This window comes from Erythrolamprus reginae, chromosome 11 (genome assembly GCF_031021105.1).
Source record: "Erythrolamprus reginae isolate rEryReg1 chromosome 11, rEryReg1.hap1, whole genome shotgun sequence".
Classification (NCBI taxonomy): Eukaryota; Metazoa; Chordata; class Lepidosauria; order Squamata; family Dipsadidae; genus Erythrolamprus; species Erythrolamprus reginae.
This window is the reverse complement of record NC_091960.1, coordinates 2,593,985-2,621,464: the sequence shown is the minus strand read 5'-3', so window position 1 is coordinate 2,621,464 and position 27,480 is coordinate 2,593,985. Positions and strand designations below refer to the sequence as shown.

Here is a 27,480-nt window from a genome sequence, read left to right as displayed (position 1 = left end):
CGCATGCCTTATTTGCTTTCACATTGATTCCTATGGGAAAAATCGCTTCTTTTTACCTATCTAAAAACCTGGTCACAGAACGAATTACGTTCGTAAGTAGAGGTACCACTGTAGTTTTTTTAGTGGTTTTAAATATTTTTTTAAAAACGTTCCGGAAGAGATGCTTCCTTTGCCATCTTGGCCTGTCGTATGTCTTTGGCTTGTCGGGAGGAACCTCTCTCTCTTTTCATCCTCTGTCCTGCCTTTCAACTCCTACCCTCAAAACGTCGCTACAGAGCCCTGCACACCAAGACAACTAGACACAAGAACAGTTTTTTCCCGAACGCCATCACTCTACTAAACAAATAATTCCCTCAACACTGTCAGACTTTCTACTAAATCTGCACTTCTATTCTACTAGTTTTTCTCATCATTCCTTTCACCCATTTCCTCCCATGTTGACTGTATGACTGTAACTTGTTGCTTGTATCCTAAGATTTGTATTAATATTGCTTCTTCATTGCTTATTTGACCCCTATGACAATCATTAAGTGTTGGACCTCATGATTCTTGACAAATGTATATTTTATTTTATGTACGCTGAGAGCATCTGCACCAAGACAAATTCCTTGTGTGTCCAATCACACTTGGCCAATAAAAATTCTATTCTACTCTATTCTATTCTATTTTATTCTATTCTATTCTTTTTTCCACCTTTCAGCCTTTTCTGCAAATTGGCAGCTCTGGTCAGGCACCGGGTCTCTCTCTTCGGTAAGCCTCCCTCCCTCCTTTTCTGCTCCTGCTTTCTGAGACTAGGGAGGGGCTCTTAGCCCACCTGTTCCATCCCCTTCTACCTGTCACTGGTTCAGGGGGGGGGCTAGAGCCCACCTGCCCTGGTCTCCCTTCTACATCTTGACTTTCCTGACAATAGGTCAGCTCTGTTTCCAAGCCAGTTTCCTGCTGGCCCTGTTTCTCCTCTTCACCCTTTTCACCCAGGTTTCTAAACCCACCTGTTGCATCCTCTTCCTCCAGGTACGGATTCCGCGGCTGTGGTTAATTGCCTTCACATCCTGGCTCGGTCCTTGGATGCCAGGTGAGTAATCTTCCCCTGTCATTACCGTATTTTTCAGAGTATAAGACACGCCTTAGTTTTGGAGGAGGAAAATAGGGAGGGGGGGGGGAAATCTACCTACCAGGGATTCATCTGGCTAGTGTCCTTAGTCTGGTCAGCTTCAACATATTATTTTATCCCCTGGCTAGGGCTGGGAAAAAAAACCTCCTTCAAAGGAAGTAGCAATGAAAACAAAATCTGCAAAGATTTAGGGCTGGAAAAAAAACCTTCTTTGGAGGGAGCAGCAGTGAAAAAATCCTGCAAGTCGGGAAGATCCTTAGCACCTGGTTAGGGCTGAAAAAACCTTTTTCGGAGGGAGTAGCAATGAAAACAAGTCTACAAAGATTTAGGGCTGAAAAAAATCTTTAGAGTAGCAATGCAGTTTCTTTCCAGCCCTAACCAGGTGCTAACAATGTTCCTAGGTCTTGATTTGATTCGATTTTGATTTATTGGATTTTTATGCCGCCCCTCTCCGGAGACTCGGGGCGGCTAACAACAATAATAGAACAGTATACACAATAATCCAATAGTAAAAACAATTAAAAAACCATTAAAGTAAAAACCATTAAAGTAAAAATCTTACCGGCTTGCAAGCTCTTTCATTGTTACTCTCTGCGAAGAATGTTTTCCAAGCCCTAAGTCTTTGCAGGGTTTTTTCCATTTCTCTACTCGCTCCGATTGTTTCTTTCCAGGTGCTAATGATGTTCCCAGCTCTTACTGGCTTGCAAGCTCTTTCATTGTTACTCTCTCCGAATAAAGTTTTTTTAAAGCCCTAACCAGGAGATAAAATAACGTGCTGTCTAAGGACGCTAGCCCAATGAATACCTGGTAAGCAGATCCTTTTCCCCATTTTGCTCCCCCAAAACTAAGGTCTGTCTTATACTCCGAAAAATACAGTATCTGCTAAATATAACTCCACACTGGCAACAGGGAGGCATCCGGCCAGGAAACGCTCAGCTCCATTTAGTTGCCATTAAAAGAAGATGAGCATCTGAAAAAAAAAAAAATCTAGGCGCTGACTATTATTTTTTCCCCCTACTTCCAGGACAGTCATGAAGTCAGGCCCTGAAATTGTCAAGGCGGGACTGCGGTCTTTCTTCGAAAGTGCGTCCGACGACATCGAGAAGATGGTGGAGAACCTCAAGCTTGGCAAAGTCTCCCAGTCCCGGACGCAGGTCAAAGGCGTGGGGCAGAACATCACCTACACCACCGTGGCCCTCCTGCCCGTCCTCACCTCCCTCTTCGAACACATCGCCCAGCACCAATTTGGGGACGATGTCATGTGTGAGTGACGGCAGAAGGAGGGCGGGTGGGCTGAGCGGTCTCTGAAGCCAGGAGGGCGCGAGAATGACGCCTCTGTACCCCACGGGTGGCCAGAAGCGGTCTGGAGGAGGCCTGGTCCAAACTCCAAAGGATTCTCCTTTTGTGGAAAGTTTTGGAGGAGTGACAACAAGGGAGCATCCCTTCACGTCAAAGAGAGGGATGGTTAAGTTGCATGGCTCCCATTGTTAAATCTCTCTCCTTCCCTCCTTCTCTCTCTCTCTTCTATTTCTGTCTCCTCTCTCTCTTTTCTCTCTTTTCTCTCTCTTTCTATCTTCTCTCTCTCCTCTCTCTTCTATTTCTATCTTCTCTCTCTTTTCTCTCTTCTATTTCTATCTACTCTCTCTCTAATCTCTCCTCTCTCTCCTATTTCTATCTTCTCTCTTTTCTCTCTTCTCTCTCTTCTCTTTCTATATTTTCTCTCTCTCTTTTCTCTATTTCTATCTTCTCTTTCTCTTTTCTCTCCCCTCTCTCTTTTCTCTCTCTCTCCTATTTCTATCTTTTCTCTTTTCTCTCTTCTCTCTCTCTCTCTTCTCTTTCTATATTTTCTCTCTATTTCTATCTTCTCTTTCTCTTTTGTCTCCTCTCTCTCTTCTCTCTCTCTCCTATTTCTCTCTTCTCTCTCTCTCTCTTTTGTGCCCCTTCAGTGGATGATGTCCAAGTCTCCTGCTACCGAACTCTGTGCAGTATCTACTCTCTGGGGACAACCAAAAATCCATACGTGGAGAGGTAGGCACGAGGACAGGGTTGGGTTGGTATGCATTATGGGTGTGGGCACACAGAGACACACCATCTCGCACATGCCCACCCTTGTGGCACCCAAGCAAAAAAAAAAGATTCTCCCTCACTGGTTTATACCCTTTGTGGTGAGAATGGAATGGCCAGCTAGGATGGAGGGTGGAGTCAAGCGAGAGCCTAGCTTGGAGTCATGGCACATTGCAGCTTTGTCTCTTGTCCCCTCTCTGCAGACAGAGGCCCCAACTCGGAGAATGCTTGGCGCGGCTAGCAGCGGCGATGCCCGTGGCTTTCCTGGAGCCGCATCTCAACGAATACAACCCGTGTTCGGTTTATACCACCAAATCCCCACGCGAGAGAGCCAGTGAGTGCGGCAGAAGGAAGAAGGAGGCACTGCAGGCCTCTTCCGCTTTGGCATTTCGCGGAAGCAAAAAAAAACCTGCTGAAAATTGGTGAAATCCCTTGCGCGCGAGTGTCCTCTTGTGTGATTTGGCTTCCTGAGCATGCGCAGAAGCCAAATCTCATGTGGGTGGGCGCGCGCACATAGGAGGCGCGGAACTGCGCACACAGCTCCATTTTCCCTACCCGGAACGCCGTCCCCCACCATCCACCCAGGAACCCAATACAGTGATACCTAGTCTTACGAACGCCTCTTCATACGAACTTTTCGTGATACGAACACGGTGTTTAAGATTTTTTGGGCTCTTCTTCTGAAGTATTTTCATTTTACGAACCTGAGCCGCCACTGCTGGGATGCCCCGCCTCCGGACTTCCATTGTCAGCCGAAGCGCGGGGATTCCCCTGAGGCTCCCCTCGCTGGGAAACCCCACCTCCGGACTTCTGTTGTCAGCCGAAGCGCCCGTTCTTGCATTGCCGGGATTTCCCCGAGCCTCCCTTCGCTGGGATTCCCTTCATTTTTGCCGGCGCTGCTTTGAATCCCAGTGAGGGGAGACTCAGGGAAATCCCAGCAATGCAAGAACGGGCGCTTCGGCTAGCAACAGAAGTCCAGAGGTGGGGTTTCCCAGCGAGGGGAGGCTCAAGAGAATCCCAGCGCTTCGGCTGACAACAGAAGTTCGGAGGTGGGGTTTCCCAGCGGCGCAAGGAAAAAGGGGTGACGTTTGGGATGGGCCTGCACGCATTATTTGCTTTTACATTGATTCCTATGGGGAAAATTGCTTCGTTTTACGAACCTTTTGACTTACGAACCTCATCAGGGAATGAATTAAGTTCGGAAGATGAGGTATCACTGTACTTTTTTTTTACTTTTTTTTTTTATAAAAGTAAACTTTATTTAAACACACAAAACACAATCAAACTCACCCAGAAAAGAAACAGAAAACATTAAAATAAAAGTTGTTCATTTTTGTGACGGGCCTGAAGCACAAATCTAACGGTGCTTATTTACTATTACATAAATTATATTTATATATATACATCGAGTTTTAGAAAAGATCTTATTCTGGTTTGTCTTTTGGTTTTCCTTTTGTGACCGATTCTCTGGCATTTACTTCCCGTATTATCTAATATTTATTAATTCTCTGATTTTACTTTATTTTTCCTTTTCTCCATCCAGCGATAAAACCTACTCCAACAGATAATGTACTGTTGCTCATCTATATTTTTTATTGCTTCGGTTAAACTATCCATTTCTGCACACCATGTGGTTTTTTTTTCAATTCACCCAATACTGATGCCTGTCTCCCGCCCCAGTCTTAGGCCTCCCGAACTGCGTGGAGGAGATGTGCCCAGATATTCCGGTCCTGGAGAAGCTGATGAAGGACATCAATGGGCTGGCGGAGTCGGGGGCTCGCTATACCGAGATGCCCCACGTAATTGAGGTCACCCTGCCCATGCTTTGCAACTACTTGCCCCGTTGGTGGGAAAGAGGTCTGGAGACCATCGCCCAGGGCCCTTGGTGCACCGAAGTGACCTCCGACCAGCTCAACACCTTGCTGGGAAACATCCTGAAGATCATCGTCAACAACCTGGGCATAGACGAAGCATCTTGGATGAAGCGGTTGGCAGGTACGTAGGGAGCCTGGGTGGTGGGAATTGAGGCTTTTCTCTAAAAGTTGAGTGCCGAGAAGAGCAACAAAGAGGACTAGGGGACTGGAGGCTAAAACATATGAAGAACGGTTGCAGGAACAGGGCATGGCTAGTTTAAGGAAAAGAAGGACCGGGGAGACAGGATAGCAGCGTTCCAATATCTATGGGGTTGCCACAAAGAAGAAGGAGTCAACCTATTCTCCAAAGCACCTTAGAGAGTAGAACAAGAAGCAATGGGTGGAAACTAAACAAGGAGAGAAGCAACAGCCGAGGTGGCACAACAGGTACCGTGCAGTACTGCAGGCCACTAAAACTGACTGCTAGATCTGCAGGTCAGTAGCATGTCGTCTGGCAGGACCCAGGGGTAGAGCCTTCTCTGTGGCGGCCCCGACCCTCTGGAATCAACTCCCCCCGGAGATTAGGATGGCTCCCGCCCTCCTTGCCTTTCGCAAACTCCTTAAAACACATCTCTGTCATCAGGCACGGGGGAATTGATTCCCCTGGGCCGTTTCCGTTTTATGCATGGTTTGTATGAGAGTCTTCGGAGAGGGGCGGCATGCAAATATAATAAAAAAAAAAATTATTATTATTTAAAATATTTTATTTACAAATATACACTAAATACATAAAAAGATATAGTTACGATTGACAGTAAAAAACATGGTGAATTACATAAGCAATAATCATACACTTTGGCGACAGGCCAAAACAAATATACAAGACAGTCAATGAACATACAGACCTACAAATCTAATACATTGAATTGAATTGGATTTGTATTATTTTTATTGTTGTGAGCCGCCCCGAGTCTTCGGAGAGGGGCGGCATACAAATCTAATAAATAATAATAAATAATAATAATAATAAGATGACCAGTTCAACAGCCCCAGGGCTGTCGGCACAAATGTGTTTTCAAGTTCTAGGGGTCCAGACGGTTCCCAATGGTTGGGGGGACTCTTAACTTAGACTTTGAAAGAAAGGTAGCCTGCTCCCGACTGAGGAGGCTCTCTCCCGCGCAGTCTTTGCACAGCCCATTGTCAGCAAGGCCAAGCCCGAGCTGCTCCGCTCCCACTTCATCCCCACCATGGAGAAGCTGAAGAAGCGGTCCGGGAAAGTCGTGGCCGAGGAGGAGCAGCTGCGGCTGGAGGCCAAGTCCGAATCGGAGGACACGGAGCTCCTCATCCGGGACGAGTTTTCGGTGCTGTGCCGCGACCTCTACGCCCTGTACCCACTGCTCATCCGCTATGTGGACAACAACAGGTGAGAATCCGCAACTGGCGAACAAAGTCCATGCGCACGCATACAGTGCAGGTTGCGACTCGCGAGGTCATGACGGCGTCAGGCGTTCGGGGTGGGTTGTAGTTAAGAAACAAAGCACAGGGATTGTGGGAGAGCCAGTTTGATCCAGTGGTGAAGGCGCCGGGCTAGAAAGCAAGAGACTGAGTTCAAGTCCCGCCTTAGCCACCTCAGTGACGTCAGGTTAAGCGCCAGGGAATGGGGAATTCTAGTCCCACTTTAGGCGCAGAATCCGGTCCGAAGACTTTGGACCCGTCACTAGGAGGAAGTGAGTTCTGGTTTCACTTTAGAAATGAAAGCCAGTTGGGTGATTTGGGGCTAGTCACACATACTCATATACGCATAGGCATACGCATACACATTCCCTCTCTCTCTCTTTCTCTCTCTTTCTTTCTCTCTCTTTTTCTCTCTCTCTCTTTCTCTCTTTTTCTTTCTCTTTCTCTCTTTCCCTCTCTTTTTCTCTCTTTCTTTCTCTCTCTTTTTCTCTTTCTCTCTCTCTTTCTCTCTTTCCCTCTCTCTCTCTTTCTTTCTCTCTCTTTTTCTCTTTCTCTCTCTTTCTCTCTTTCCCTCTCTTTCTCTCTCTCTCTTTCTCTTTCTCTCTTTTTCTCTTTCTCTTTCACTCTCTTTTTCTCTCTCTATTTCTCTCTTTTTCTTTCTCTTTCTCTCTTTCCTTCTCTTTCTCTCTCCCTCTTTCTTTCTCTCTCTTTTTCTCTCTCTCTTTCTCTCTCTCTTTCTCTTTTTCCCTCTTTCTCTCTTTTTCTTTCTCTTTCTTTCCCTCTCTCTCTCTTTCTTTCTCTCTCTCTCTCTCCTCCCACAACCTACCTCACAAGGTTATTGTTATGGAGAAAAAAGAAAGAAGGGGTATATTCGCTGCCTCAAGTTATTTGTAAAAATTGAAGAGGTGGGATATAAATCAAACAATCATCACTTCTGGGCCAGAGCAGAGTGCAATAGTCCCACAGGCCCAGACCTGCTGACAAAGCCATTTTTTTTAAGCTTTCCGGAAGTCCAGGAGGGTGGGGGCGGCACGGATCTCCACGGGAAGTTGATTCCAGAGAGCCGGGGCCGCCACAGAGAAGGCCCTCCTCCACGGTCCCACCAGTCAGCACTGTTTGGCCAATGGGACCCAGAGAAGGCCAACTTTGTGGGCTCGAATCGGCCTCTGGGAAGCGTGAGGCAAAAGACGGTCCCGTAAATCATCTGGTCCTAAGCCACAGTTCCTCATGAACGGGGGAAGGTCGAGGGAGGCAATTCACCCCCCCATTCCTTTCTTCACCTGCAGGGCCCACTGGTTAACCGAGCCCAACTCTGATGCTGAGGAGCTTTTCCGGATGATTGGGGAAATCTTCATTTATTGGTCCAAGTCCCACGTGAGTGAGCTTTGCGGGTAGCAGAGTGGCACGTTCGGGGGTTCCATTTCCGAGTTTTTATTGTTATTTATTTTTTATTATTTATTTCATTTATTTTTACTTTTCAAATTTATAGGCTGCCCTTCTCCAAGTGGACTCAGGGCACATATTTTTCCTTCGTGAGCATGCGCGGACGCAAAATCTTGTGAGGGGACATGCACGCAGGCAAAATTTCAGCGATCTTTTGCCTCCGCGCATGCTGTGACGCATATGGGCATGTGTAAGAGAACCAAAAGTGCGCACGCAGTTTACCAGTAGTGGCGGTAATGGCAATCCGGCCAGGAGTGGGATTTGGGGTTTCTCCAAACTGCACAGAATCTTAGATAGAGGTTCTCCCCAGCCCCGGCAAACCCCCAGCATCCCACCCCTGGGTTGAACCCAGTGGTAAAATCAGTGGGGGGGGGTGTGGAATTACTACCAGTTCTGTGGGCGTGGCATGGTGGGTGTGGGGCGGCTTGTTGGGCACCGCGTGGTGAGCTTGGCAGGAGAAGGATACTGCAAAATCTCCATTCCCACCCCCTCTGAGGCCAGCCAGATGTTGTATTTGCCGGCTCTCCGAACCACTCAAAATTTCGGTTCTCCAGAACCAGCTGGATTGAACCCCTTGCAGAAGTCTGGTATTCTGTGTCCAGTTCTGGAGACCTCCCCTACAAAAAGATATGGATCAAATTGAAAGGGTCCAAAGACGGGCGACAAAAATGGTGGAAGGTCTTAAGCATAAATCATATCAGAAAAGACTCAATGAACTCCATCTGTCTAGTCTGGAGGACAGAAGGGAAAGGGGGGGGACATGGTCGAAACATTTAAATATGTTAAAGGGTTAAATAAGGTTCAGGAGGGAAGGGTTTTTAGTAGGAAAGTGAACACAAGAACAAGGGGACACAATCTGAAGGTAGTTGGGGGAAAGATCAGAAGCCACGTGAGAAAATATTATTTCACTGAAAGAGTAGTAGATGCTTGGAACAAACTTCCAGCAGACATGGTTGGTAAATCCACAGTCACTGAATGTAAACATGCCTGGGATAATCACATATCCATCATAAGGTAAAATATAGGAAATAGTATAAGGGCAGATGAGATGGACCATGAGGTCTTTTTCTGCCGCCAGTCTTCTATGTTTCTATGTTTCTTCTGATTTTTCTTCCTTCTGCAGAATTTTAAACGAGAAGAGCAGAACTTTGTGGTCCAGAACGAAATCAACAACATGTCCTTCCTGACTGCCGATAGCAAAAGCAAAATGTCCAAGGTGAGAAGGTTGGCCGGGTTTTCTCCTTCAGCAGGGGAGAAGGTGGTGGGTGGGTCCTCCTTCGTGATTCTTGCCAACCTTGAAACCACGATATTGTCTCAAGAGGGGGAAGATAGAAGGAAGGGTAGGAAAAAAATGTCTCCACCTCACTGTTAACTGAAGAGGAAGGGCTCAAAGCAAGAATCATCTGCCCAGAGTCTTCGGAGAGGGGCGGCATACAAATCTAATAAATTATTATTATTATTATTATTATTATTATTATTATTATTATTATTATTATTACTATTATAGTGTTCCCTCGATTTTCGCGGGGGATGCGTTCCAAGACCGCCCGCGAAAGTCGGAAGTAAACACACCATTTTTGGCTATGGACAGTATCACAAACCACCCCTTAACACTTCAAACCCCTAAATGACCATTTCCCATTCCCTTAACAACCATTTACTCACCATTATTACTGGTACTCACCATTGAATAAGACACTTAGTGGTCCTGATATTTATAAACATAATTATTTATTAACAATAATTATTTTTTTTGTTATTTATTTGCAAAAATTATTAGTTTGGCGATGACGTATGACATCATCGGGCGGGAAAAACCGTGGTATAGAAAAAAACCCGCAAAGTATTTTTTAATCAATATTTTTTTGAAAAACCGTGGTACAGGCTATTCGCGAAGTTCGAACCCGCGAAAATCGAGGGAACACAGTATTATTATTATTATTATTATTATTATTATTATTATTATTACTATTACTATTATTACTATTATTATTATTACTACTACTACTATTATTATTATTATTATTATTATTATTATTATTATTATTATTATTAATAATCTTGGCCGATCTAAGATCCTGTGAAATCTCCCATCGCCCAGATGTTGGTTTCTCCCTCCTCCTCCTCCTCCTCCTCCTCTAACCTTCTCTTTCTCCTGTCTTCTCTCTCTCTTTTTCCCCCCCCATCTCCACATGTGGCTTTAGTCTGAAGAAAGCCAGGTTAGCAAAAAAGCACAGCTGTTCCACTGGCCCAGAGGGTCAAGGCAGCATGGAGCAATGAGGCATCTCTGCCGCTAACCCCTTCGCTCCCTCCCTGCTCAGAAGTGGGGGGGTGGGGGGTTGCTGTTGCAAAGTCAAACCAGGGGGCGCCGGGAGGAAGAGAAGGGGCTGCGGCTGCATGGAGGATGATGATGGCGATGATGATGATGATGATGGTGACATAAGTGCAGTAGCTTTTTTTGCAGGTCTGGCCGCAACGCATCCGACATGCCAATGGGTGGCGCCTCCCGCCTGCCAATCACCCCGCTATTGTGGGACTCAGGCCATGTTGAATCGGGCAGCCATGCTCTGGAGTAGTTCTGACATGTCTTCCTCCTCCTCCTCTTCCTCCTAACTAACTAATTTGTCCCGGAAACCCAAGTACTAAAACAAGACCGTCCCGTAACTCACCGCATGCCTCCTCCTAATTTCCATCCAACCTCTTGGTCCTTTTCTCCTGCCACCCCTTGTAGGCCCCAGAGCCCATCATCCTGCCCTGCCCCTCTCCCGAGGGGTGGGGTGGGGAGAAAGAGGTTGCCTGTTCATGCCCCTACGTCCGCCCAGCTGCCCACCCTGCTTGCGTGCGGTTCTGTGCAAGGCTGGTTTTTCTTTTGCAAGGCTGTTACAGGGGCCATAGATGCTGGAAGGATGTCTTGTCGTCTTGATTGATCCAAGTTAATTCATTGCACTTTGATCCCTGGGAGGGAGGGAGACAGGGAGGGACTCTCCATATCAAGCCAACTCAGTCCAATTTGAAAATTTGGTCCATGTGTCTCAGAAATGTGTTAATTATGAGCCGGAGTGGAACAATGGTTAGGGTGCAGCACTGCAGGCTCCTTCAGCTGACTGCTTAACTGTAGTTCAGCAGTTCGAATCTCACCCCCGGCCCCAGGTTGACTCAGCCTTCCGTCCTTCCCAGGTGGGTCAAATGAGGACCCAGATTGTTGGGGGGCAAGAGGCACACAACAGATTTAAACTTAATATTAACCGCTCCAAACTTGACTGTAAAAAATATGACTTCAATAACCGAGTTGTCGAAGCGTGGAACTCATTACCGGACTCCATAGTGTCATCCCCAAACCCCCAACACTTTACCCTTAGATTATCTACGGTTGACCTATCCAGATTTCTAAGAGGTCAGTAAGGGGCGAGTACAAGTGCACTAGAGTGCCTTCCGTCCCCTGTCCTATTGCTCTCCTATATCTCCTATACCTTCCTTCTATTCCTATATCTCTTCTTCTATTCTTTCATTGATATGTTCTATTACTATATCTTCTTTTCTATTATTTCTTAGATATATTTTACTATGAGTATCTCCTCTATAACCTTCATCATGTATTATGTGTATATAGATATATACCCACTAAAACCCTCATTGTGTATTGGACAAAAAAACAACAACCTCTTGACGTGAGCATCTCCACAGATCCTGCTAAAAGGTCCCATTAATTCCCTTTCCCAGCATCTACCTCTGCCTTAATCATTTTAATTCCACGTTCCTAAAACTGCAGTCCCGTCTCTCTTCTCCAGTTCTTCCACAAGGGTCCTCTCCACACTGCTAACACCCCCTCCCCTTCTTCTCATCCCCAGAAGACCCCTCCTCCTATCCAGGCATAACCTCTGCATGTGCATCGTCACTTCTGAAGTCCGGTCAAAGTCCTCCTGTCTGTCTCTCAGTTGATGGATCAAAAAGCAAATGCATGGAATGAGATTTTGATCCATGCGTTCCTGACAGATGGTCTTGGAATCAAGGGTGAACGATCCCAGATCCCTGAGTATTTTTAGAGGCAGCACGTCTATGGATCGTCACTTTTTGAGACACTGGATCAAAGGTCTTCCAACCTTGGTAACTTGAAGACTTCAGCTCCCAGAATTCCTCAGCCAGCTTCTCTGAGAGTTGAAGTCCACAAGTCTTAATCTTGTGGACTTCAACATCCTGGGATGGGGAATTCCGGGAGTTGAAGTCCACAGGTCTTCTTCAAGTTGACACGGTTGGATACCTATGATCCAGTGTAGGGGTCTCCAACCTTGGCAATTTTAAGACTCGTGGACTTCAACTCTCAGAGAAGCTGACTGAGGAATTCTGGGAGCTGACGTCCATGAGTCTTAAAGTTGCCAGGGTTGGAGACCCCTACACTGGATCATAGGTATCCAACCTTGCCAACTTGAAGAAGACCTGTGGACTTCAACTTCAACATCCTGGGCTGGGGAATTCTGGTTGTTGAAGTCCACAAGTCTTTAAGACTTGTAGACTTCAACTCTCAGAGAAGCTGGCTGAGGAATTCTGGGAACTGAAGTCTTAAAGTTGCCAAGATTGGAGACCCCTACACTGGATCATAGTTATCCAACCTTGGCAATTTGAAGAAGAGCTGTGGACTTGATTTTCAACATGCTGGGCTAATTCTGGGAGTTGAAGTCTACAGGTCTTCAAGTGGCCAAAGTTGGACAGCCCCGCCCTAGGTTTCTGTCCCATCTCCTCTTGAAGGAGGATCTGGTCCAGCTTTCCCACCAAGTCATGAAATCCTCCTATCCGAAACCGTGCTTAAAAGCTCATTAAAAGCTTTTGCCCGGTCAATCTGTTGGCATGCCAGGAGACACAGTCTCCCTTGGCCAACTGGACTGACTTGGCTCTTCCTCTCCCAGTCAGGTGGCTCCGACCAAGAACGGCACAAGAAGAAACGCCGAGGGGACCGCTATTCCGTGCACACGTCCCTCATCGTGGCCACCCTGAAGAAGATGCTCCCCATCGGCCTGAACATGTGTTCCCCAACCGACCAAGAGCTGATCAGCCTGGCCAAGATACGCTACGCCTTGGTGAGGGTCCCGGCTGGGGTGGGGGGCTGCTAAGGAAGCAAGGGAGGAGTCAGATCTCCAACGGATGACCAGGAGGATCGTGATGGACTAGACGTGAAGCCATGTTGGAAGGTCCTCTTGACTGTGGAGCATGGGCCAGGCAGATGATTGAAACAGGCATGAAATGGATATTCACTTAGTTGAGGAAGGATGGAAAAGCTACGAAGGACAACTTTGTTACACACACATACACAAACACACACACACAATCGCAGTGACCATATTCTTCCTCCAGTTCTTTCTTTGCTTTCAGTGATATTATATCCTGCCATCAAGGATACAAACCCTGAGGTCCTGTCAGTCAAGGAACACAAATGTTCAGATATCTCAGCGGATGGTTTATTTAAGGAAGGATGGAAACCTGGTGGGAAACGGGTTCTTTCATGCGAATGTTCTCCTTCTCTGCAGAGAGACACCGATGAAGAGGTGCGTGAATATCTCAACAACAATCTTCATCTTCAAGGCAAGGTGAGTGAGGACCAGGAAACTGCTCGAGAAAGAGATGTTTTGGGAAATCAGGCTTTGTAGGCTTTTCCATAAATAGACTCTCTTCCTGTCTGGATGAGAACATACCAGTAAATTTCAGAATAGAATCTGACCTCTTTCATTTCTCTGTCTCTTTTTCTTTCTTTCTTTCTTTCTTTCTTTCTTTCTTTCTTTCTTTCTTTCTTTCTTTCTTCCTTCCTTCCTTCCTTCTTCCCTTCCCTTCTCCCTTCCCTTCCCTCCCACCTTCCTTTCTTTCTTTCTCTTTCTTCTTTCTTTCTTTTTCTTTCTTTCTCTCTTTCTTCCCTTTCTTCTTTCCCTCCTTCCCCCTTTTTTCCTTTTTTCTTTCTTTTTCTTCCCTCTTTCTTTCTTTCTCTCTCCCACTTCCTTCCTTCCCTCCCTCTTCTTCTTTCCTTCTCCAATCCTTCCTCACTCCCTCTCTTCTTGTCCTTCCTTCCTTCCTTCCTTCCTTCCTTCCTTCCTTCCTTCCTTCCTTCCTTCCTTCCTTCCTTCCTTCCTTCCAAGTCTCAGACTCTAGCAACAAAAAGAATCTGGAAAAGACATTAATATCCTGCAAGGGATCCATCACTCATTCTACCAGCATTTGGGGACAGAGACTAGTTTTGAGACCTCAATTTAAATAGATCCAGGGTTGTGGGAAGGGGGGGAACGGTGACGTTTCAGATGGCTGGCGCTCTGTGAATCTCCCCATTCGCCTTGCAGTGTGAGAATTCCTCCTCCATGCGCTGGCAGATGGCCCTCTACAAGGAGATGGCTGGGAAAGCTGAGGACTCCAACAAGCCGGAGAAGATCGTCAAACGGGTACAAGAGGTCTCTGCCGTGCTCTACCACCTGGAACAGGTAAGAACCCGCAAAGGGATTGGGCAGGTTCAGAGGCTGAAGAATAGGATTGGCTGTCTACATTTTGGATTTCAAGACCACAATTCTCCACGGAGGCTTCTCCCCACCTTTTCTGGCCCTGTTTTCTCCCAGGAGATTCCTAGAGAAGGCCCCACAGAGGCTTCTCCCTGCCTTTTCTGGCCCTGTTTCCTCCCAGGATATTCCTAGAGAAGGCCCCACAGAGGCTTCTCTCCACCTTTTCCAGCCCTGTTTCCTCCCAGGAGATTCCTAGAGAAGGCCCCACAGAGGCTTCTCTCCACCTTTTCCGACCCTGTTTCCTCCCAGGAAATTCCTAGAGAAGGCCCCACAGAGGCTTTTCCCTGCCTTTTCTGGCCCTGTTTCCTCCCAGGAGATTCCTAGAGAGGCCCCAGGGAGGCTTTTCCACGCCTTTTCCAGCCCTGTTTCCTCCCAGGAGATTCTTAGAGAGGCCCCACAGAGGCTTCTCCCCTCCTTTTCCGGTTACAGTATCGGAGGCTCGCGTTTGTAAGTGGAAAAATAGTTCTTGAACACCCGGTTCTTATCTAGAAAAGTAGAAGCATTCTTAAGTAGAGGTACCACTGTATATTGTTATTTTACATCTTGTAAGCCGCCCCGAGGCCTTGGAGAGGGGCGGCATAAAAGTCCAATTGCTAAAGAGCAGATGGAGGCCTAGTGAGCCATCGTTCTTGATGGCTGGTGGAGTTTTCAGAGGGAGGAAACTCAAAGGAGCAGGACAAAGAAACGGGAAGGAAGCCGTTGATCAGGAAAAGCGGGCAGAGGAGGGAAGTGTCGGTCACCCTAGCTTCCAACCCGGTTTCTCTTCCGCCTTCTTCTGCAGTTGGAGCACCCGTACAAATCCAAGAAAGCCGCGTGGCACAAATTGCTCTCCAAGCAGCGCCGTCGCGCAGTGGTTGCCTGCTTCCGCATGACACCGCTCTATAACTTGCCCAGGTGAGTTAATTGAGCTCAGTTGGCCAGGTCCAGGTGCGCTGATTAGAATAAGGGTCAATCCATACACAGATTCACTCTGCTAGCCGGAATGGGACAACCACCTCTGACAACTCACCATGGCCAATTCACCATGGGACAACTCACCACAGGACAATTCCACAATACAATTTAATTATTTAAAATAATGTTAAGAATAATTTTAATTTTTGCCATTTACATTTCATTTCGTCCCTCCCTTGGCATTCTTCCTTTAATAAGTTTAATTAATGTATTTATTAATTTAATAAATAATAGCTTATACACATCACCGTGCTTTTACAGCCCTCTCTAAGCGGTTACAGAGTCAGCCTCTTGCCCCCAACAATCTGGGTCCTCGTTTTTATTGACCTCGGAAGGATGGAAGGCTGACGTTCAGGGAAAGAGGTTTTAGAGCGACGGTGTGCTTGAAAAAGGCTTCAAAAACACGATTCATGCCTCACTAAAAGACATTCTTTGCTGGATAATTTTATCCGGGATTTCAGTCAGCTGATTTATAGTTATATGATTTATATTTATATTTATATGAGAAATGTTATATAACGAATGCCATTAGGGAGAGTTGGAGCTTTTCCCAGGCTTTGTTGATGTTTCATTTTGGATAGGGAAATTTCTCCTTTTTTCCCATGCAATCTGCTTTTCGCCGTGTGTTGCTTTTATCCATAACAGGTGTGCTTTTACCACGAAATAAGGGACTTTTGAGTCGGGGGGGGGGGGTTGCTCTGGGGGCTGTGCACAGAACAGGGTGGAGGACGTGACCCGCCTTTCTGCCCCTCAGGCATCGGGCTTGCAACATGTTCCTGGAGAGCTACAAGTATTCCTGGATCTTCAGTGAAGAGCATCCCTTTGAAGACAGGATGATTGACGACCTGTCGGTGAGTCTTCCTGGGGGAAAGAACCCCGAGGTCAACTGGGGGAACGGTTTGAATCAGGGATGGTTTTCTTTTTCTTTTAATTTTTATTGAAACAAATACAAAGACATACAAACAAAATATATATAAAAACAAAAACATTTCATAAAAAATACAATAACACACATTACAAATTTACCGATGGCTGTTACGTAATCAGGCATTATTTTCATATTTTACATTTCAGACAATCCTCCGAAAAGAAGAAAATATATCTACCTAGGCCTCTCTGTCTGAAAGCAATAGTAGCAAATGTTTAATTTGCTAATCACAACATACCTGTTATTTCACTATAAGTTTATTTGTTTGTATTATCCCTTATTATTATTATTATTATTATTATTATTTATTAGATTTGTATGCCGCCCCTTTCCATAGACTCGGGGTGGCTCACAACACAATAAAACAGTTCGTGACAAATCTAATAATTTACAATTTAAAATATTTTTTAAAAACCCCATTATTAAGCAGACATACATACAAGCATACCATACATAAATTGTATAGGCCCAGGGGGAAAGAACATCTCAGTCCCCCCATGCCTGACGACAAAGGTGGGTTTTAAGGAGTTTACGAAAGGCAAGGAGGGTAGGGGCAGTTCTAATCTCTGGGGGGAGCTGGTTCCAGAGAGTCGGGGCCGCCACAGAGAAGGCTCTTCCCCTGGGGCCCACCAACCAACATTGTTTAGTTGACGGGACCCGGAGAAGGCCCACTCTGTGGGACCTTATGATTTCTAGCCACTTAGAAAGGTTATATGGGTAAAGAAATCTTTCTCTTTGCTTGTTTTGTAATTCATATGTAAGATTAGACGATTCGATGCAATCCATTAATTAATTTATTATCATGTTAACTGACGGGAGATTATTTTGTGCCCAAGCTAGCGTTGCAGCAGTTAGTATCTGAATGATAAAATAGTGTTTTGATTTGGCGTAACGTCCTCTGAATCAGGGATGGTTTTCACTTACCTTCCCTACCGCAAGCGCGCACGCTACATTTGGCAACCAGTAAGGAAGGTAAGTGAAAATCTCTGTATAGATGCCTGGTCTCCAGTACATGCACTTTACTGGTGCATAAGCCTTCTACGCATGCGCCCGGACTCAAAAATGTGCACAAATAGGGTGGCATAGAGCCGAGGCAGGTGGATGGCCTGGCCCGTGATTTCCGCTACTGGTTCCGGTTCGATTGAACCAGTCCGAACCGGCTGATTACCACTTCTGGTTTGAATGCTCATCCCCTGGTATTTGTTTAGGGCAAATGTTATGTTTCACAGGTGCCCTGGCCTGATTTCTAACTTCTGTCTTTTCCTATTGTGGGATGTAGAAACCTGGACCACAGGAAGAGGAAGAGGAAGAGGAGGAGGAAAAGAAACCAGACCCCTTGCACCAGCTCATTCTCCATTTTAGCAGGACGGCGTTGACGGAAAAAAGGTTTGTAGTGGGTGGGAGAGTCAGTGCCCAGCATGAATTTGGACACCAAAAGGAGGACGTAGCTGTGGCTAAAGCATTCTGCCCTGATGTAGGAGTAGGACAGGTGGAGCCTGAGGGTGGAGTCAAGCGAGGAATTAGCCTGGAATCATTGCATCCTCACAATGACAGACTGGTGCTGATCCAGAACGTGTTTACTTTGTTACAGCAAACTGGATGAAGACTACCTATACATGGCCTATGCTGACATTATGGCTAAGGTAAGTTCATTTATTTATTACATTTGTGTGCCGCCCCTCTCCATAGACTCGGGGCGGCTAACAACAATAATCCTTTAAGTCAACAATAATAATAAGTCTTTCGCAAACTACTCAAGACCCACGTTTGTCGCCAGGCATGGGGGAGTTAAGATATTCCTTCCCCCTAGGCCATTACAAGTTATGCATGGTATGTTTGTGTGTATGTTTGGTTTTTATAAATAAGGGTTTTTAGTTGTTTTATTAAATTGGATTGTTACATGTTGTTTTTATCGTTGTTAGCCGCCCCGAGTCTGCAGAGAGGAGCGGCGTACAAATCCAATAAATAAATAAATAAATAAATAAATAATAAAAACAGCATATAACAAATCTAATATTTAAAATAACTTAAAAAAAACCCTTATTAAAAACCAAACAAGCACACACACACAAACATACCATGTATAAATTGTATAGGCCTAGGGGGAAAGGATATCTCAGTTCCCCCATGCCTGACGACAGAGGTGGGTTTGCAAAAGGCAAGTGGGGTGCGGGCAGTCCTAAGCTCCGGGAGGAGTTGATTCCAGAGGGCCGGGGCCGCCACAGAGAAGGCTCTCCCCCTGGGCCCTGCCAGATGACATTGTTTTGTCGACGGGACCCGGAGAAGGCCAACTCTGTGGGAATTAATCGGCCGCTGGGATTCGTGCGGCAGAAGGTGATCCCGAAGGTATTCTAGTATACTACAAGAGTCTCCTCAGTCTGCTTGCCTTCGCTTGGGAATAAACAGCGGAGGTCCCATGGAACTTAAGCGGTGTCAGGTCTAAGTCCTTTGCAGCTGTGCAAGGACTGAAGGCTAACTCCCTGCTTGACCCCTCCGCCTTTGCCAGACTGGGAGTTTTCAGGCAAACAGCTGTGGGAAAAATCTTCATCCATCAATGTTGGTGCTCACCCTACTTCTCCCCTCCCTTTTTATCCCTGGGACTTTAGAGCTGTCACATTAATGAAGGAGAAGGTGATGAGGAAGAGGAAGACGAGGTGCCGTTTGAGGTTAGTGACTGCTCTCTTCTCAACTTCCCAGATTGGTTTTTGACACATTAACCTGCAGGCGGTCAAATCTTCCTTCTCGATTAGATGAGCCGCCTGCTCCCAACTTTGTCAAGAAGGTCATTTTAGTGGTTGACTTGGAATATGTAAGAAACTGAAGAAACACTTTGTCTTTCGGGAGCATTTAAAAAGCTGCACCTTTGCACATCGCTCAGACAGGCTCTGGAAAATACCTGAAATACTTTTATCTGGATTTTGCACAGCAAAAGAAGAGCTCTTACGACACTATTGATGACATCTGATAAATTTATAGATATGAGTTTTTCTCTTCTTTCTTTCTTCTACTTTCTTTCTTTCTTTCTTCTACTTTCTTTTATTTTTAATTTTTCCTCTTCTCTTTCCTTTCCCTTTTTTCTTCCTTCGCTTTCTCTTTCCTTAGCTTTATTTTCTTTTATATATGTAAGCGTGTATTTTGATTTATAACCGTATACTCTAAATTCTTATACATTTGTACCAATATTCGCATAGTCCTTTTGCTTTATGTATCCCCTCCCCTATTTATCTTCAATTAAGATTATATTAGGTATGAAGGTCTTGGCATATTCGGGTTTCTTCCCGTGTAAGTTTCAGAGATTCCTGGCGAACGTTTCAACGAGGTCCCACTCGTCATTTTCAGGCTGGTGTTTTTGGCCTTGTGCTAGGGAGAAAACTGCGTGACCTGAGCTGCCTTCCCTCTATAAATACTGGTGGGTGGGTGTGGAGTGCTGACTCAGCAGCTGCAAGCTGTGTTGAAACTTCCTGGTCGCCAGGAATCTCTGAAACTTACACGGGAAGAAACCCGAATATGCCAAGACCTTCTCATATATATATACATGTTCTGTCGGGCTCTCTGGTAGAATCCTCCCCAAAATTCACAGGTACAAATTTCAGACACACACACGTTTGAAAATTCAAAACAATGTTCTTTATAATGAAAATTCCCTTAACCTAAGCCCTCTTTTGGTATAGCAAAGAGCACTGGTCTCCAAACAAACTGGTAATTTGTACAAGTCCCTTATCAGTTCTGAGATACTTATCTTGCAGCTGTGAGGCAATTCACAGTCCTTCTTCTTTCACAAAGTGAAACACACTTTGCTCTGGTTTAGTTTCAAAGCGGGGAAAAATCAGCACACAAAAAGTCAAAGTCAGTAAAGCAGGCACGAAACACACTGATCAGATAATCCTCCACAATGGCCAAACCCACAGGCTGCTCTTTATAGCAGCCTCACTAATGACCACAGCCCCACCCAACCACAGGTGGCCTCATTTTCTTTGATAACAATCTCTCAGTTGTTGCTGCCTATGCATCGCTCTCCGCATGCGTGGCTGTATCATTAACTCTTGTTCTGAATCCAAGGAGGAGCTAGATAATTGATCTCCTTCTGAGCTGTCTGCCACACTCTCCTCCCTGTCACTCCTGTCTTCTTGGTCAGAGGAGCATTCATCAGCAGATTCCACCGTGGGCAAACCAGGCCTGCAGCATGTGGATGTCTCCCCCACATCCACAGTCCTTGGGGCAGGAGCTAACCACAACATATATACATATAAATTTTAAAAAGAAGAGCTCTCCCCATCTTCCTCCTGTAGGCTTCTCCCTCCTGATCCTTTGTCTTCTTGCAGGAAAAAGAGATGGAGAAGCAGAAACTGTTGTACCAACAATCCCGACTTCACAATCGTGGAGCGGCTGAGATGGTCCTGCAAATGATTAGCGCTTGTAAAGGTTAGAAGCGATCCTACTTTTTTCCTCTCTCTTTATCTCCGGCAAAGAATGGGTCCTTGGACAGGTCAGAGTTACTTCATCCCAAGAGAGAAAACCTTGATTAAGTCAGGAAGGTCTCTAGCTGGGCTATTTGGGAGATATAAGTGGTCCTCAACTTACAATAGTTTGCTTAGTGACCATTCTAAGAAGAAGTTGTTGTAATGAGCAATCACGGACATCACTATGTACCAGAAGAGATTTAGGAAGGACTGGAGTGGGAGGGAGAGAATGAAGAACAACTGGATGGAGAACAAATGAACACTTATTGTACGATGCCCAAAGTCCAGAAGGAGTTAAGCGGCCTATACATTTAATAAACAAATAAACAAATAAATTTAATTAATAAATAAATGTCCTTGAGGCCTTGATAGTAGAGAAAGGATGCGGTCACTAATATCTTCTGGCATTAAACTTTAGTCTAACACCGATGAAATCAAGACCCAGGAACCAAAAGTGAAGTTGCTTCTTAGTTTCTTTATTGTTCGCTTACTTACAGACAGAATCTTGCCAGACTAAAGCAACGACCTGCATAATTTTAGATGTATTCTGTGAACTGCTAAGGAGGGACTGTCTTGGCCTTCTTCCTCCCTCCTAGACAATAATAATAATAATAATAATAATAATAATAATAATAATAATAATTTATTAGATTTGTATGCCGCCCCTCTCCGAAGACTCGGGGCGGCTCACAACAATAATAAAAACAATGTTACAGTGGAACAAATCTAATATTAAAAGAGAAAAAATATAAAACCCCACCATTTAAAACCAAACTCCGCTGCCCCTTTGCCCTCTGGGAAAAAGCCCCTCCAGACTAGAGGTCGTCCTCAACTTACGACAGTTCGTTTAGTGACTGTTTCCTGTTTTACAAAAATATCCCGAGTCTTCTTTTCCCTTCAGTTCAATGGTCAATTTATCTAGCTCTGCGCAATCTAGAATCTATCACTGTACTTTTGGTAGGTACCCCTCCTTGTTTCCAATAAATAAGAAGATCCCTTATCATTTGGTCTTTTCCTGGAGAAGAAAGTCACTATGTTCCAAGGCAAGAGATGTCATGAAATAATTTGGGTTTCTGTCTTGACAGGGGAGCCTGGGGCCATGGTCTCCTCTACTCTGAAATTGGGCATCTCCATCCTGAATGGTGGCAACGAGGAGGTACAGCAGGTAAGAAGAAGAAGACCGGGATTCTGGGCAAGTTCTTCCTTGTGCTAATTCTTGGAGACTGAGAAATAGTTTTACCCCAAGATTGAAAAGACTTGGATAACACTGGATAGAGAAATTATTATTCTAAGATAACAAGATGGGTCTGACTCGATCCATGTAATTGAGGACGGTGTGATTCTCCTTCCATCTATAGTATGACCCTTCTGTAGATTAGACCTTCAGATCTGTAGATGTGAAGAGTGGTGATCTATGAAGATAGGAACTTGCAGGGTTATGTTGTTTGATTCCCCAAAAGCTAAAGGTTAGGTTCTTTGGGCCTTTCCAAATGTTCTTTCTCCCTTTCTTCAGAAAATGCTGGATTATCTGAAGGAGAAGCATGAGGTGGGATTTTTCCTGAGTCTCCAGGCACTAATGCAAACCTGCAGGTACTTAGCGGTGTCTTCTACTTTTTCCTTTGTTTTCAATAACTTTTCATTATCTTCTTGTCCACAGTCTGGAGTTTGAGATCCTCTAGAGCAGTGATTTTCAACCTTTTTTGAGCTGCGGCACATTTTTTACATTTACGAAACCCTGGGGCACATTAAGCGGGGGGGAGTGGGGTGGCTAAAAAAGGTTTGGACAAAAAATTCTCTCTCTCTCTTCCTCCCTTTCACTCTATTTCTCTGTCCCTCCCTCTTTCTTTCTTTCTTTCTTTCTCTCTCCGTCCCTCTTTCTTTCTCTTCCTTCCTTCCTCTCTTTTTTGCTCTCTTTCTCTCTCCCTCCCTCCCTCCCTCTATGTCTTTCTCTCTCTCTCTCCTTCCCTCCCTCTCTTTCTCTCTTTCTTTCTTTCTCTCTCTTGCTCTCTCTCTTGCTTTCTTTTTCTTGTTTTCTTTCTCTCTCTCTTGCTTTCTTTCTCTCTCTCTTGATCTCTTTCTCTCTCGCTCGCTCTTTTTCTCTCTTTCTCTCTCTCTCTCTTTCTTTCTTTCTTTCTCTCTCTCTTCCTTTCTTTCTCTCTCTGAGCTTCGCGGCACACCTGACCATGTCTCGCGGCACATTGGTTGAAAAACCCTGCTCTACAGCAGTGTTTCCCAATCTTGGCAACCTTGAAGATGTCTGGACTTCAACTCCCAGAGAATGCTGGCTGGGGAATTCTGGGAATTGAAGTCCAGACATCTTCAAGGTTGCCAAGATTGGGAAACACTGCTCTAGATTCAGCAAGGGCTGCTTGACTGGATAAGATGAATTTGTGCAATTATAAAGTTGCAGACTTCAGTTTGTGTCTCTTTCACCTACCTCTGGTGAAGAAGAAAGGCTGTGTCCTCACCCCCTCTCTTCTTTCGTCCCTCCCCTTCATCCACAGCGTGCTGGACCTCAATGCCTTTGAGAGGCAAAACAAGGCCGAAGGACTTGGGATGGTAACAGAAGAAGGAACGAGTAAGTCTTTCTGCTCCAGTTGAGGCTCCCCAGCAAACCGACCGTGAACGAACCAACTCATTTTGGTTTTCTCACATCTCCTGCCTCCCGAGACAGGCGCGAGGCGGCATCCTACCCCCTCCTCCTGAGACCGCCAAGGTTGAGTCCGGCCACTGGATTTTTTGGGAGAAGGCCCCAACGGCCCAAAAAATCCAGCAGGGGAGGCCCAGGAAGCTTTGCATGTGGGGACAATATCTCCCAGTTTACGTTTGCTGGAAAAATGTCTCCCCAGGCATTTTTCCAGGTTGGATGTGGAGCAGGCTCGGGGTTCTTTTGTAGAAGGGGTCAGAGGTTGCATCTCCGAGGAAGGATGCAAAAGAGTTGGGTTTTTTCCTCTCCCTCTCTCAAGATGGACACTGGCTTCTTTCCCAAGTGTTCATCCTCTCCCTCCTCTCCCTCCAAACCCGTCCCCGGTCCTCTGCATCCCCCTCTTTGTGTTCACTGCTTCCTTCTCACAAGGCGTGAATTAATTGAGATTTCTAAAACCAATAATGGATTTTCCCTCCGCCCCCAAATCCACCTTCCTCCACTCCAGGTTCTCTGGTCTCATCCGTTCTTCGTTCCACCTTCATGGCATTTTAATCGATTTTATTTTGCTCCCTCTCTCTCTCTCTCTCTGGTTTATAAATGGGTCTTTTTTTTTCCTTCCGGCACTCACCCCCCCTTTCTCTCCTCCTTCCTCCTTCTCTCCCTTCCCGCTCCCCTTCTCCTGGTGTCACCACTGCCCACCCCTCAGTCATCAGTCGTGAAAATGGTAAATAATCTCTTTTGGCTTTTGGGGGGATGAAATTGCGTTTTTCTTTGATGGTCGGTTTCTCAGCTTCTTTTATTTTTTTTTCATTTTAGTTGCCCTTTCTAACCTGAGAAATTGAAAGCTAAAGCAAAAAAACCAAACTGATCGGAACCCCTTCCTCCCATTTCCTCCCAACCCTGGTTTAGAATTTAGGATCTTAGAACCCCGGAGGAATTTAATGTATCTAACAGACTGGGGATGCAGAAAATGTAGGGAAGCTTCAAACTGGCTGGAGAATTCTGGGAGTTGAAACCCACAAGTCTTAAAGTTGCCAAGTTTGGGGACCCCTGTACTAGACGATGGTCAAGAGGAATGTCGCGGCAGGGATCCTTAGAAAAAACTTTGATGATGTTTGCTCAGCTGTATGTCAGGAATGGTTGGGTGGCGTTGAGTCACATGTTGGAGACCTCACCTACAAAAAGATATGGACAAAATTGAACGGGTCCAAAGATGGGCTACAAGAATGGTGGAAGGTCTTAAGCATAAAACGTATCAGGAAAGACTTCATGAACTCAATCTGTAGAGTCTGGAGGACAGAAGGGAAAGGGGGGGCATGATCGAAACATTTAAATATGTTAAAGGGTTAAATAAGGTTCAGGAGGGAAGTGTTTTTAATAGGAAAGTGAACACAAGAACAAGGGGACACAATCTGAAGTTAGTTGGAGGAAAGATCAAAAGCAACGTGAGGAAATATTATTTTACTGAAAGAGTGGTAGATGCTTGGAACAAACTTCCAGCAGACGTGGTTGGTAAATCCACAGTCACTGAATTTAAACATGCCTGGGATAAACATAGATCCATCCTAAGATAAAATACAGAAAATAGTATAAGGGCAGACTAGATGGACCATGAGGTCTTTTTCTGCCGTCAGACTTCTATGTTTCTATGTTTCTATGTTCTTAGTGTCTGGAAGTTCTAGACCAATGGTTCTCAACTTGGGGCTCGGGACCCCTTTGGGGGGTCGAATGGCTGTTTCACAGGGGTCGCCTAAAACCCTGGGAAAGGACAAATTTCCCCTGGTGTTAGGAACTAAAGCTTCTATTCTGGCGCCTTGGAACATACGTTTACAATCCGACCAATCAGGCGTTTATAGTGGGGGTGTCCCTCTGACCCTCCTGCCAATCAGCTTAAAGCTCTGTTGGGAGAATTGGCGCTAGACTTATGGCTGGGGGTCACCAAAACACCAGGATCTGTATTACAGGGTTGTGGCATTATAAAGATTGAGAACCACTGTTCTAGACGGTTCCAATTCTACAGTCTTCAGATCAGACTTGATAGCGGTGATCAAATCTCCGAATGATCTCAACTGAGAATCTATACCTGGAATCTCAAGCGAAGCAGATAGGATTTTGTAATCTGTGGTCCAGTTAAGGATCGTGGTAGATAGATCAACCCACGGTTGAGCCCTCTGTGCTTAACAGTTGCAGTTGGGCTGACCAGCTAAGTTGGTCTGTTCTTTGGAAACTGGGCCATGTTTTATGGACACAGGGTGGCTAGTTTTCTCATTCAAGCCCCAAGAAGTGAACAGTTCTTGATGGTCAACTTGGAAGACCAGTACCCAAGATAGGTTTCGAGTCCTAGCTTGGAGAAACACCTGGTGTTTTCTGGGGAAGAGACTCAATTGGAGTCCCAACATTCATGATGGAATTGCTTCCCCACCATGGAAGACCTTTGAGTTCTTCTCAACTTTGGGTGAAGGCATCATGATCAACCAGAACCTGGTTGAATAAACACGCAACCCATTACATCCATGTCAACCCTGACCTGTTGGAGGGGGTTCTGATCAGTTTTTAGAGGGGGCAGGAAAGTGTCCTGAACTCTATTTGGTGCATGTCCTATAGTTGACCAATTTCCCCCCAGTGTCACACTCTACCTTTCCCCTCAAAATTCATATTGGTGTTCTGCACAGTGTCTAGGGATGCCCCTGACTACTTCTGGTGCAGACCTCAATTCTTCACCACCCACCCACCTATCCTTTTCTTCTTTGTCCTGTTTTCAGAAGTCTTCGGTGTAGCACACCTTGTTGCCCTCCATGCCTGTGTCCTCCTGCCATTTTGTTCACAGCAACATTGTCCCAGCCTAGACTGGTGACCAAGGAGGATGCAAGTGCAAGTTGCATAACTGTGCGGCTGTGTCGGTGGTGTAAGTGCTTTGTAACAGTACAGCGTCGTTGTAACAACTAGCTGTTGAATCCTACGTCTTCTGTACCTGTGTAACTGGGTGTTTTGTGTTTTGAAAAGCTGTGTGTCTGTGCATTTGTGAGATAGGTACCGGTGGGTTAAGCAAGTAGAAAAGCTGCAGAGTAAAAACGTAGTATATTTACTACGCTTTCGTGGCCTCCATCTCGTAGGTAAACTTCGTCCTTCTCTTAAGAAACGTTGTGTGTATATACAGGTATCCCTTGATTTTTGTGACTGGGTTTACAACAGCTTTGGGGGGGAAATGAATTATTGACAGTCTTTAAACTTAACAACCGTTGCAGAATCTTACCACTGATGTGATCAATATTTGGACACTTGGCAATTGGCAAGAGTAACATTATAATAAATCTTTAGAAATTGAGCTAAAGGACATTTTTGGCATCCAAAATTGCAACTGTATTCTTATTAAATTCCTGATCAATGCAGGAAAGCCTGTATTATTATACCACTATCCAGTATTATTCTTGCAAGTGGTCCTCTAATATTAGATTGGCATATTTTTAAGAAGCTCTCATAATAGTGCTCATTCTAGTATTTAATATAATCTTTCTTTCTCTCTCTCTCTTCTGTATCAAACGTTCTTCTGCTCTAGTAATCTTATAACAACCCCATTATGTTATTTATTGCAGTAACACATCTTGGCACGATTGCCATATCTACACATCACATTAACCCCTTGTCCTCGTAAACCGCCTGGGTTTTGTGCTTTTAGACAGAAATGTGCAGTGTTTTCAGGTAGGACCCTTAAAAAAATAATGAGGCCTGGATTTAAAAAAAAATAATTCCAATTTAATTCAGTTTAAATTATCTAAGCACAGCCCATAAAATCATCTGCTACAACGTCCTTCCTGTCAACGACTACTTCAGCTTCAACCACAATAACACACAAGCACACAACAGATACAAACTTAATGTAAACCGCTCTAAACTCGACTGCAGGAAATACAACTTTAGTAACCGAGTAATTGATGTGTGGAACTCACTACCAGACACTGTAGTATCATCACCTAACCCCAAAAAATTTACCCTTAGACTATCCACTGTTGACCTCTCCCGATTCCTAAGAGGTCA

At 45.2% G+C, this 27,480-nt stretch overlaps 1 protein-coding gene across 1 annotated transcript in view; it reads left to right on the top strand.

The window, feature by feature from the left end:
* The window catches only part of LOC139174151 (ryanodine receptor 1-like), a 161,260-nt gene that overhangs the window by 81,314 nt on the left and 52,466 nt on the right, over positions 1–27,480 (top strand). Inside the window, exons 61-81 of the mRNA XM_070764289.1 lie at positions 701–750; positions 1,012–1,072; positions 2,136–2,374; positions 3,058–3,139; positions 3,379–3,509; positions 4,856–5,170; positions 6,211–6,451; positions 7,770–7,857; positions 9,050–9,142; positions 12,828–12,998; positions 13,446–13,505; positions 14,244–14,381; positions 15,238–15,350; positions 16,165–16,261; positions 17,618–17,724; positions 17,930–17,981; positions 18,945–19,004; positions 20,661–20,760; positions 21,884–21,963; positions 22,312–22,388; positions 23,303–23,376. Coding sequence (XP_070620390.1) covers positions 701–750; positions 1,012–1,072; positions 2,136–2,374; positions 3,058–3,139; positions 3,379–3,509; positions 4,856–5,170; positions 6,211–6,451; positions 7,770–7,857; positions 9,050–9,142; positions 12,828–12,998; positions 13,446–13,505; positions 14,244–14,381; positions 15,238–15,350; positions 16,165–16,261; positions 17,618–17,724; positions 17,930–17,981; positions 18,945–19,004; positions 20,661–20,760; positions 21,884–21,963; positions 22,312–22,388; positions 23,303–23,376 — 2,429 coding nt within the window. The remainder of the gene's footprint in view (positions 1–700; positions 751–1,011; positions 1,073–2,135; positions 2,375–3,057; positions 3,140–3,378; positions 3,510–4,855; positions 5,171–6,210; positions 6,452–7,769; positions 7,858–9,049; positions 9,143–12,827; positions 12,999–13,445; positions 13,506–14,243; positions 14,382–15,237; positions 15,351–16,164; positions 16,262–17,617; positions 17,725–17,929; positions 17,982–18,944; positions 19,005–20,660; positions 20,761–21,883; positions 21,964–22,311; positions 22,389–23,302; positions 23,377–27,480) is intronic.